At 48.0% G+C, this 12,154-nt stretch overlaps 1 protein-coding gene across 2 annotated transcripts in view; it reads left to right on the top strand.

Moving 5' to 3' along the window:
• Positions 1–11,914, top strand: part of UBE2V1 (ubiquitin conjugating enzyme E2 V1) — a 29,015-nt gene extending 17,101 nt beyond the window's left edge. Inside the window, exons 2-4 of one of the 2 annotated variants that reach the window (XM_068986705.1) lie at positions 636–784; positions 8,843–8,968; positions 10,236–11,914. In XM_068986705.1, the coding sequence (XP_068842806.1) occupies positions 636–784; positions 8,843–8,968; positions 10,236–10,382 (422 nt within the window). In that variant the 3' untranslated portion in view covers positions 10,383–11,914. Of the gene's footprint in view, positions 1–635; positions 785–872; positions 972–8,842; positions 8,969–10,235 lie in introns of those variants that run through there. The other variant, XM_068986706.1, reaches the window with a different exon arrangement.
• The last annotated feature ends 240 nt before the right edge of the window (positions 11,915–12,154 follow it).

Raw genomic sequence — 12,154 nt, 5'->3', positions numbered from 1 at the left:
TAGAAACAGGTAAAGCAGAGAACTGGCTACCCTCCTTTAGCTTTTTCACGAGAGAGAAACTGTGACTTAAATATTTGAAAATTTTCATCCGTTGCCTTCACTTGACTCTTGCGTTGATGAAGGGGACACTGTTGTTACGTGCTCGGAGTAGGGCAACTGTTCCCTCTAGGGTAGTTTTAAGAGTTATTCCAGCAAAGGAGCACACCCTTAGAGATGTAGAACAAGAGTAAAACAAAAGAAATAGCCTCTGTTCTTCCAAGGCGCTTGTATCAACACTTTATTTATGGTTTTCATGTCAAACTCGGGGGCCCAAATGAACATTTGGACTCGTAAAGCCTTAGTGAAGTCTGTCAGCGTTCCAGGGGCGGGGGCGGGGCACTTTGTAGGTTCTGTCACCGAGCCATGGTTTAGTCGTCACTGCACCGGTAAGGAACCCCGTGCCCGCTTCTTGTGCTCGTCAGCACCGAGAGCTCCGTAAGCGGCAAGCTTGAGGCAAGCTCGAGGCGCGCCGGCTCCCACAGGTTCTGCATGTGAGAGCATCTTTATCGTCAGGTAGTGATGATGAGCGACCAGCTCTAGGCTTGCAAGTTCCCCTGGAGTTGCTAGTATCTTGAATCTCTTTCCATTTATTTTAGGAGTAAAAGTCCCTCGAAATTTCCGACTGTTGGAAGAACTCGAAGAAGGCCAGAAAGGAGTAGGAGATGGCACAGTTAGCTGGGGTCTAGAAGATGACGAAGACATGACACTTACAAGATGGACAGGGATGATAATTGGGCCTCCAAGAGTAAGCGTCGAGCTACGGCTATAAATGTCAATGTCTTACATTCACTGTGCCTCCTTTTAAAAACTGTTAGCCTTGTCACGGGAAAAGCTCACCAATGGTGTATTTTCTGAAATGTGGCTATTCTTTTTTGACCAGTTTCAGTTTATATATTTGAACCTCCTCTGATGCTGTTTAATCTCTCTAAATGGTAAGCAAAAACCTGTTCAGACTCATAGTGTGATTTACATGACAATGTAGACAGTGAGGTTTGAGGTAATTGTACCTTTAGATGTAGTTTAGAACAGATTCTTGGCCTTACAAATAACAAGGCTCCAGATAGAGCCGGCATTCCTGAAGGCACGGTCTAGATGGGCTGTGGAAAGCCTTCTGGGTTGTGGGTTTTATTCATCGTGTCCCAGTCCTGTCATGTGTCTGTGTCCTGGTTCGTTGGGCCACTCAGCAAAGGGTCATTGCCTGCGTGGTCTGCTCTGGTCTGTTCCAGGCACTGTTTAGCCCAGAGACCTTTGCAAAGAAGACAGAGACAGTGGGGATGAGGAATGTGACCTCTCTTAAGCTGCGTAATTAGCAAGAGTTCCCAGTCTTCGTAATGCCAGCTAACCTTTTTTTATGGCATGTAGTCAACTCCCCAGAAACATCATTTAATTCTCCCAAGAGCCCGCTGTTGGGACGCTCTTGTTGGGTAGTTGCATTCCACTGTACAGAAGCCAACTTGGAGAAGTCTGCACAGTTACTTAGCTGATAATTCCCAAACCGGGTCTCACCCAGAGCTTGTATTCCTAACTACTAGCCTATATTGTTTCCTTCCTATTTACATTTTGAGTTTTCAGCTGTTCCCATTATAAAGGTATCTAGTGTTAAGTAATAATTTGATGTGGGAGGGAAGAGATAGATTCCAGTAATGTGACACTCGTTTCAGACGAGCTGTAGGAGATTTTAAGCGTAGCAGGCCCTTTCCTGTGTCTGCTTGTGCTTGAGGATAGTCAGTCATTCTGTTCATCTTGTGCAAGGCTCTGCACTAGTTCTGGGAGGTAGAAAGACAGGTGCATGTGGCCCTGGCTGAGAAGGAAAGAGTGTGGGGCCCGCTCAGTGCAGGACAACCTGTTGTTCATCTTAGATTGTCATAGATGCTCAGGGTGAATGACTGGCTTTGCCACTTACTTTTCTGAGTCATTTTTTTGACCCTGTAGTTTTGTTTATGGGGGGTGGGGGTGGTTGAAAAATGTGCAGTCTGCTTTTACTCTTTTTTTGATCTTTTTTTTTTAATCTGTGAAAATCAGGATTTTCTGAATCTCCTAAGTACTAGGGAAAACCTGATGCAGAAGGCTTTTTTGTCTTCACACAGATCATCTCTTGCTGTCTCTGCAAGCCCTTTGTATAGTGATGGTTTCCTTCACTGCATTTCATCTCTTCTTAAGAATGGTTTAGGTTTTTTGAAGATGAAAACTATTCTTCCCTCCTCTTTACTCTCCAGAACACCTAGAAATGACTCAGAATGAGGTAGTTGTTCAATAGATTTGTTAATCAACAGACCGATTTTCAGACTTTAACATAGTAAGGATGAACCAGTGTGCCACAATGAATACACTAAATTATTCCCCAATTGAGTGTGTTGAGTGAATACACTCAGTGGTACCACTGAGTTATATACTTACACGAACACATGAACAGATAAAATGAACACTCAGCTCTGTTAAAGATATCCTATTCCATCCAAGACACTGTAGATTACCCTGAATTTCAATTGACCTTTCCAAAGGAAGCTGTTAGTGAGTAGCTGCAGTCTGCAAGGTACTTCCCATATATCCTTTACATCTTTTTTTGTTTTTAATTGAGATATAATTCACAATGGCGAATTCGCTTCCATAGAGCATACTTTTAAAGTGTTCAGTTCAGTAGGTTTTTTAAATCATATTCAGCATTGTGCAGCTGTCGTTAACTTGAGGGCATGTTCATTACCCAAGAGAGAAATGCCATGCCCATCGGCAGGCACTCCCATTGACAATCTGATTTTCTGTCTGTGAGTTTGCCGATTCTGACGTTTCATGTGATTGGGATCAATATGTGGCCTTAATGACTGGCTTTTACTTATCATGGTGTTTTCAAGGTTCATCCATGTTATACCACTTACCAGTAGTTTTTTCCTTTTTATGGCTGAATAATATTCTTTTTTAATGGATATACCAAGTTTTCTTTATCCATTAATTGATGGACATTTGAATTTTTTTCACTTTTTCATATTATGAATAATACTGCTATGAATATTTGTGTATAGGCTTTTATGGGGACAGATGTTTTCACTTCTCTTAAGTATATACATAGGAGTGGAATTGTTAGATCATATGACAACTTTGTTTAGCATTTCAAGCAACTGCCAAACTGTTTCCCAGAGTAGCTGCACCATTTTACACTCCTGCCAGCAGTGCATGGGGTGTGCCTTTCTCTCCGTCTTTACCAGTTCTTATTATCGGGCCTTTTTACTCTTACAGTTTCTGTTCCCTAAGGTTAAAAGCAAAGACATAAAAGAAACTAGGTGCTTCTAGGTGCTTCCTGTGACCAGTCTATTTTGTGGTTAACATACAAGGTATATGCTGTGCAACTGAAGAGCCAGCCTCATTATTAAAGCTTCTAAATAGAGCCTGAGGAGCTCCTCTCCCTGTTATATTTTTGCTGTGTTACTCAACAGAATCCTCCACCAGTATTTAAAAAGCGTGTGCCAAATGATGCAGCAGTTCTACTAGGAATCTGCCCCTCTCCTCTTGAATGTGTTGCTCCAAATCCTGTATGTACAAAATTACCTCATGCATTATTTTCAGTACTAGCAAACTACTGGAAACCACCTCAGTGTCTTTCAGTAGACCATAGAATGTACTGTTTAGCTTTTCAAAGGAATGAGACAGATTTATGTGTGTGGAAATGGAGTGATCTCCATGATACTTAAGTGGGAAAAAGGTACAAAGCAGTATGCAGAACCTGCTGTCACTCGGGGTCAGGCTGGATGAGGGCGGACGAGGAGGAGGACACGCTTGTGCTTCGGTGCGCTGAGAACACTTCGGAAAACATAGAAGAAGCTGATGTCGGTGGTTGTGTTCTTCAAAAGGAATCACTCGCTAGGGCTGCGGGCAGGGAGACTTATTCCTAATACCTTTTTGTACTCTTTGAGTGTGCTTTAATCATATGAGTATGTTAGCTATTTGAAAATAGATATGTATATATATTTTTTCTTTTTGTAAAGCAAATCTTCCAAACCTAAAAGCAAAGCTTCCTGTCCAAGTGCCCCTTGCAAAATTCGGCAAACATGTCTGTTCACGGCATTCCATATAGAGGATTTGTACTTTGACCATAGGGTGGTAATGGTAGCCGGGTTATAGAGCAGAGTTTCTCAGCCTTGGCGCTACTGATATATTGGGCTGGGTGGCTCTTAGTTTTGGAGCTGTCCTGTCACTAGACAGGTGTTTAGCAGCATCCCCGGGGTTGTAACAGTCATAAACGTCTCCAGGTGCAGCCTGCTTCCCACCACTTTGGGAGTGGGACAGGGGCGGGGGTCACCCTGGTTGAGCAGCACTGTTACACCTCTGGAGTTCTCCATGATGATGCTTTTATGGCTGGGTGAGAGCCTAGCTGTGTGTTTATGCACATACTTATCTAAAAGTATTCTGTGCACACTTAGGGACAAACAGAATTACAGGAGTGTGTGGAGTGATCCATTCCCCGCTTCATTACGCGCTCCACAGGATAAACGCTGGCCACGTGGCGTGTGGTGTTTCTCCTGGCATTTACTGTGGGTACACAAACCTAAAGACATAACCATTTTAATAAAAATGAGACCTTGCTGTGCTTAATGTTTTGCAGCTTTTTTTTTCTTTTTTACCCTTAACAGACATCTTTCCATATCAGTATACCTGTCTCCTTCTTAAAAGCTTTCGGTTACATGTCTGATATGTGAATGTATTCTCATAAAGTTTTTCAAACAATACAGATTAAGCAGTTCACTTTGTACCATTTAATTCTTTGTGTCAGTCAGGAAAAGAGAAACCGTACTAAATATTATTTCAACAGAGATAATATAATATAGAAAGTTGATCAAATAGGTGTTGAGCTGAAAAAAACCTACTAGGGGAACACACGGAGAAGGCAATGGCAGCCCACTCCAGTATTCTTGCCTGGAAAATCCATGGGTGGAGGAGCCTGGTAGGCTGCAGTCCATGGGGTCGCTAGGAGTCAGACACCACTGAGCGACTTCACTTTCACTTTTCACTTTCATGCATTGGAGAAGGAAATGACAACCCACTCCAGTGTTCTTGCCTGGAGAATCCCAGGGACAGGGAACCTGGTGGGCCGCCGTCTGTGGGGTCACGCAGGGTCGGACATGACTGAGGCGACTTAGCAGCAGCAGCAGGGGAACAGAGAGAACACTAAAAAACAACTACGGCCTGGGTCTGGAAGGCTGAGTCGGGGGACGCTAGGACCACTGAAACCTATCACTTGGAGGACAGGCACCCTCTGCTGTTGGTCCCTGTGGGATCCACAGGGCTGGTTGGAGGAGCCCCGAAAGGCCAGGGGCTTAGCCCAGAGACAGCTCTCACTGCCAAGACGGGGCTTTGGGCCAGAGTGACCCTGATGGGAACAGAAAGCAAAGGGGAAGGAAAGAGGGCCTCCTTTTGCCTTTTTATTTTTCATTGCCATTGTGCAGTCAGCTCAGCAACTTAAGTCTCCAGCTGTCCAGTATTCAGGTGGCACTGTGACTGAAGTCAAGAAACGGACAATCAGCACTGCCGTCAGAGGGCCTGTGGCTCATGTAGATGCCCTGACTGACGGGAACAGAGTTTTTGTGCAGAGGAAGTCTGTCTTGCCTGGTCCGGAGCGGGCCAGGCAGCTGCTGGGTAGTGAGCTCCAAGCCCACCTTCCCTGCTCAGCTCTGGATCCTGGCGCTGGCATCTGTGAGCTACATGTTTCCTCTGTCAGCTGGCTTCCTGTCAGGCGCCAGGGGAGGACGCAGCAGAGAGCCTGAAAGGCAGAGAGGAAGCCTTGTTCCTTCCTGCTTGCCTCTCTGTCTGCGCCACTCTGGTGATTACCCTTCATCCTGGCATCAGCAGTGGGTCCCGGCCTCCAGCTTTTGGGGGTTCCTCCAACTTTTGGGGGCACCCCCAGCATCAGCCTCACAGCAGCCCCTCCTGAGAGACCTGGGTTCAACCCTGGAACCCTCTTCCTCCGAGCCTCTGAATCTGACCAGCTACAGCTTTCTTCCTTTGTCCCCCAGCCTTCAGGGGGCAAAAGGCAATAGCCCTGAACTAGCCCAAAGGCAGTATCTGCTCCCTGCAGCCATTACCTCTGTGTTTGTTGAGGTTCCTCTTTCAAAGCTTTTTTCAGTCCAGTAATACAGGTTTAACCGATTTCCTATATTAAATTCTTTGTTAAAATACCTAGTGTGGTGTCTTTTTTCCCAAGCTTTTCCCTGATTTTCAAATCCCCTAGCAGAAATCTGGGGTTAATCATCCCCAGATTGACCGTGCACAGTGGTTTGACATGTCTCTCCCACGCCTCCTGTACATTGCTGCCTGTCTGTGGCCTCCGTCATGGGGGTCCTCTCGGGCTGCACCCCATCTCCCGTTGAGAGGCCCAGCCTTTATTCTGACAGCACGTGCCCCTTGTACGCTGAGTGCACCTGCCATGTAACCAGCATTTGAGCTGAGCGGTGGTTGACCAGTGCACCTGACGTCGTCGTCTTTATGCTAATTGAGATTTTGTGCTGTGCTTTGCATATTTTTGCAGCCAATACCTTTTTCACTTTCTCATGTCTCATATGTCTTAAAAACACTTTTAAAAGATTGAAGTTTTGCCATTTCAAACTATGTGGATGGACCCGGAGGGGGTTATGCTTAGTGAAATAAGTTAGAGGCAAATACTGTATGTTACCACTTTTACCTGGAATCTAAAAAATAAATGAATGTAGAACAGAAATAGACAGATACAGAGAACAGACTGGTGTTACCAGTAGGGAGAGAGAAGGGAGGAGGGGCAAAGAGGGATGGGGGATTGAGAGGGACACTACCATGAATGAAAATAAATAGCTACAAGAATATATTGATTAGCGCAGGGGATGTAGCCAGTAGTTTATAATAACTTTAAATGGAGTATCATCTACAAAAATACTGAGTCACTGTTGTATGCCAGGAACTAATACTATCAACTGTCTTGTAATATAAATAGATAAATAAGCAAACATTCATTGTGTAGCACTTCCAGATTTACAGAAAAGTTGCAATGTTCATTCATTCAATAAACAGATGAGTACCAGTTCGGTTGAGGCCCCTGCCCGCCTTGTTCTGAGATTAGTGAGGGGTGTCTGGCGGGTGACTGGGCATCAGTCTTCGAGTGAGGGGTCTCGAGAACTCTGAGGGGAACATGCATGGGAGCTGAGCTGCGAGGCCCAGAGGGGCAGCTGGTATGAGCGCCCCAAGGAGAGAGCCCAGTGTGTCTGAAGAGTGACGAGGAGGCCGGAGGGGCGGGATGAGGAAAGAGAAGCAACGGAGAGGAGGGCAGGGCCGCGCGGGGTCCAGTCCAGGAACCGGGCCCCCCTTTCTCAGGTCTCCAGGAGGCCACTGGAGGGGTGAGGCCACAGGCACAGTTTCCAGGGCTGGCTGGGGAGCAGGTGCTAGGGGCGCGCGAAGGCAGAGGCCTGGGGTCATCTGGAGGAGGCGTGATAGGAGAGGAAGGTTGGGTGAGTGTGCACCCCTTCTGATGCCTGGGATAAGGAGTGAGGGAAAAGGGAGTCATGGCTGGCTGCCAGTTTGCTCTAACTGCCGGATGGTGCTCCTGCTTACCAGGGAAGAAGGCAGGTGGGGGGAAATCCTGAGTTGAGCTTTTGTTACAGCTTGGGGTCCCTGTGAAGTGGATGTGGTATGGGAATGTTATGCCTTCTGGATCTTAAAATATATGTTCCAGTTTTTAAGCTAGGGACGGGCCACTATTTCAGACTGAATGTTTTCAAGCCTTTTAATCATCCTTCTTAACGTGCTCCCCCCAAAGGCCGCTAGATGTCACTGTTCACACAGCGGGCGTTTCTTGTGCAGCACGGGGTGCAGAGGGCACAGGGCACGGGTGAGGGCCCCGGAGGAGGCCGGTCTCCCTGCAAGGGGGCCAGTCTGACCGGGAGGTGTCAGCTGCGCTTTGGTGTGGTCTTCAGACACGCAGATGATGATAACGCAGCTTCACATGAGAAAACCGTGCACAGCCTTCTGTTTTACATGCTGCTTGAACTGGGTCTCGAAGGCTATGAGGTGGTCCGAGTGGGGGCTCAGCACTCTAGGCAGAAGGAACCGCCTGGAGAAGGCGGCGCACTCCACTGCTCACTGGGCAGAAGTGACAAGGGAGCCATCCCCGAGCATGAGGTGGGACTCGGTGTTTCTCAGCGGAGGCTCGGTTGGCGCTCGGAGAAGGACCATTTCTCTTGGGCAGGTCTGGCGTCCTCGGCCCCCTCCCCCCACACACCTCCTCGATGCCGGGTGGTCCTAAAGGCAGCAGGGACAGAGTGCCCGTGGCTGAGATCCCTTCCCAGAGGACGGCCCCGGTGGTGAGGACTGGAAGGCAACCCTTGTGTCTGTGCCCACCCTGACCTTTTGCTTGAGTTCAAAGTTCTCTGGAGTTGCTTGTTCTTTACTCTGTACATGATGGTATTTAGTGCCTTGGCTGATGATCCCAGCATGAGTAGACATCGGTGTGACTTCCCAGAATGAAGGATGCCTCTTACACGTCATTTTCCAGAGTGTAGACAAATGAACAGAAAAGCCAAGTCCATCTGATTGGGCCTAATGATGCCACCCTAAGACCAGTGACACTGGCTTAAATTTCCTGGCTTCTTTATATTCCCCCAAAGCCAGGATGCATAGGCGCTGGTGCAGGGACTGATTACGACTAACTTAGCAAACAGCGAGTAGACTCTGAATGGTGGCAGCAGACGCACCAGCTCTGCATGGGGAATAAATGGGGTTTCAGAAGTTGTGCGGTTTTTTAATTCTTTGTAATTGCCTGACATGGCTATGCCTTCTATTTTTTTTCCAGACAATTTATGAAAACCGAATATACAGCCTTAAAATAGAATGTGGACCTAAATACCCAGAAGCACCCCCCTTTGTAAGATTTGTAACAAAAATTAATATGAATGGAGTTAATAGTTCTAATGGAGTGGTAAGTTGTTTCTGCTGCCCCTCCTTGTCCCCTGGGGGTCCCCCAAATTCTTTGTGCTCGAATGTCAGGGGCACTTGGGGCCTGATTGCGTTTGTTCCTTGGTTATCGGATGATGACATGTACCGCAGGACACACGCGTGCTGTTTTGGAGGGAGGGCCTGTTTCCCAGTTGTGTTTCAGCACAACTTGCATGGCGTTGGCTCTGGGCTGTTATCACTCAGCCTGTGCCGGTCACTTTGAGAGGAGCGCTCCTTCAGCCTTCCTGCTTCACCCCCAAGAGGTGGAGGCAAGGAAATGGAGGCAGAGAGGGAAAAGACCGCCCCAACGCCACGCCTCTCCCCACGGGCCTTATTTGTGCACCATGGACATATAATACTTTCTCCTTGTAATGGCCTTGCTTTCTTATTTTTGCCACTATTTTCACTGCCATGAATGGAGACCAGTCTCATCTGCCGTAAGCAGGTGCTGGTGGTGACACCACAGTAAATGCTGTAAAAGCAGAGCAGGGGCGGCCGACGGCCCCGCGCTGCGCGCCAAAGGCGCTCGAGCCTCTGAGGCCCACCTGATGTCCTAAACCCAGGAGAAGTTCCTGCTTGGAGGCGTTTCTCCAGGGGGGCACTGCACTGACTTGAGGGGGGTGGCTCAGGCAGGCTCTGGTCTGCAGAGCCCGGGTCCGGGCTGCTGTTGCCTCACTCTCCCTACTGCCCTGAGCGGTGGCCACCACCTGGGCGCAGAGTGGGCAGGATCGGCCCTGGGCGGTGGCCGCCACCTGGGCAGAGTGGGCAGGACAGGCCCTGAACATCACCCGCCACCTGGGCACAGAGTGGGGAGGACAGGCCCTGGGCATCGCCCGCCACCTGGGCACAGAGTGGGGAGGACAGGCCCTGGGCATCGCCCGCCACCTAGGCACAGAGTGGGCAGGACAGGCCCTGGGCGGTGGCCGCAGCTGGCCCAGCAGGCGGGGCCGTCGTTTCACAGCCAGCTGAGCCTCACCAGGCATTGGTGCCTCATCTTAAAGGCGGCTTTTACTTGCCCTTAATTCCCTCCTTCCAGGCCATAAGGGTTTGGGACCCAACAAGGGCAAAGCAGACCAGCGGGAGGGAGGGATCCCTGTGGGCATTCCGCGTGTCAGTCCTGCTGGGTGACCAGCGTGTTCCACCTGAAAAATGCTTCTCACTCACTTTTCTGCTGTAGCTTAGCTCAGCACACAGCTTTCCTTTTGTTTGAGAGCCTGACAGTAATTTGTTTTATCTTTGCCTTTCTATAGGTGGACCCAAGAGCTATATCAGTGCTAGCAAAATGGCAGAATTCGTATAGCATCAAAGTTGTCCTGCAAGAGCTTCGGCGCCTAATGATGGCTAAAGAAAATATGAAACTTCCTCAGCCGCCTGAAGGACAGTGTTACAGCAATTAATGAAAAAGAAAAACCACAGGCCCTCCCCTGCCCCCATTCGATTTAAGCAGTCTTCATTTTCCACAGTAGTAAATTTTCTAGATTCGTCTTGTAGACCTCAAAGTACTGGAAAGAAAGCTCCCATTCAAAGGCAGTTTATCTTAAGATACTGTAAATGATACTAATTTTTTGTCCATTTGAAATATATAAGTTGTGCTATAACAAATCATCCTGTCAAGTGTAACCACTGTCCACATAGTTGAACTTCTGGGATCAAGAAAGTGATATTTAAATTGATTCCCATCCTAACCGGTGGGGCACGTCTAACTCAACTGTGAAAAGACACATCACACAGCCACCTTGCTGCTGATTCCACGGCCTGGGGTCTCTGCCTTCCCCCCCCCACTCCCTGCAACAGCCCTCCAGCTAGGCGTGGCTTATTAGAGTAGGCGTGAAGGTTTCAGGTCACAGCCTGGGGGACACTGCTGGCGTGTGGGCTGCTCTGTCCGCATCCCTGGTCTCTCTCTAAGTCTTAAGTGACGCCCCTCTTCCAAGCCATCAATCCTCCTCCCCCCCCCACCCTCCACTGCTGCCCTTGGCCGAGGCATAGATTGTAACCCCTCTGCTCCCCTCTGGAATTGGCCTTTGGTGAGGAATTCAGGGCTTTCCCCGTATCTTCTCCCCCCACCTTAATCGAGGGGTGCTGCTTTTTCCTTCCTCCTCCTCAAGTCCCTTTCTGCACCACCACCACCCAACACTTCCCATGACGCTTCCTTGCTTTGGCCAGAAGCCATCAGGTAAGGTTGGAAAGAGTCTCTGACCTCCCCTCATTTAGTCTTGGAACCATATTTTACTCTCCACCAGCCTGGGAAATGAATACTGGGTTCTCAGCCTTGCCACCCTCTGCTGTCATCATCAGCTGATGCGTTTCTTTAGCTCAGGTTTCGATAAGGTGAAAAGAACAGTCACCAGGGTTACTCAGGCCTGCCAGCTCGCAGCCTCCTTGGTGGTTAAACTTGGAGGAAGGCCACTTGGAAGCACTCACGACCCCTCTGAATGAATTGTCCTTTTCCTGTAGAGGCTTTGGCTTTCTAACATGGAAGAAGCTTTACACAGGGCTCTCACTGGGCCGTCCTTTGAGTCCACTCGGGTCTGGTTCGGAAGCTGACAACTGGAGCGAAAAGAGCCTTGAATCCGGTGCATACTTTGGTTTTGGTGCTGCTGCTTTTCCCGGCCCTCAGCAGGGATCACGAAAGACCTCGGTGTGCACGGCAGATCCCCGAAATTCCTGGCGAATTGCTGCGTTTTTCCACTTTTCTGTTCAGGACCACTAAATGCTGAGATGTGGATGCCTACCGAAATAAAATCAATTCATTGTGCTCCAAGGGTTTTTTTTTTTTTTTAGTGTCTGTGTAAAACCACCTTTTGAAGCAGCAACTATCAAGTCTGAAAAGCAATTGATGTTTCCATTAATCTTTTTCTGGAGGAAACCTTAGTTCTAAGGGTTTAACATCCTGTAAGTAAAGTTTAACATAACAGTATTCCATAAGCAGTCTTTTTATTGTCAGACCATTGCCTGATTTTAATATAATAAAAAGAAGTGTGCGTTAATATTTAAGAAGCTGTGCTCTTCTTCCTCAGCATATAATTTATTCAGGATTAGAATTGAATGTCTTAGATGCTTTGGTGTTCAATTTGACTTCCAAAAGCAGGGGTTGGGGAACTTTTTCTACAGTGGGTTCAAGTTAGTAAACATTTAGGCTTGCTTTTTCCTTCTGGCTTGTGAGATCTTG

The sequence above is a fragment of the Capricornis sumatraensis genome, chromosome 15 (genome assembly GCF_032405125.1).
Source record: "Capricornis sumatraensis isolate serow.1 chromosome 15, serow.2, whole genome shotgun sequence".
Taxonomy (NCBI): Eukaryota; Metazoa; Chordata; class Mammalia; order Artiodactyla; family Bovidae; genus Capricornis; species Capricornis sumatraensis.
Note: the sequence above shows the minus strand (reverse complement) of the source record. Positions and strands in the feature narration are given on the sequence as shown.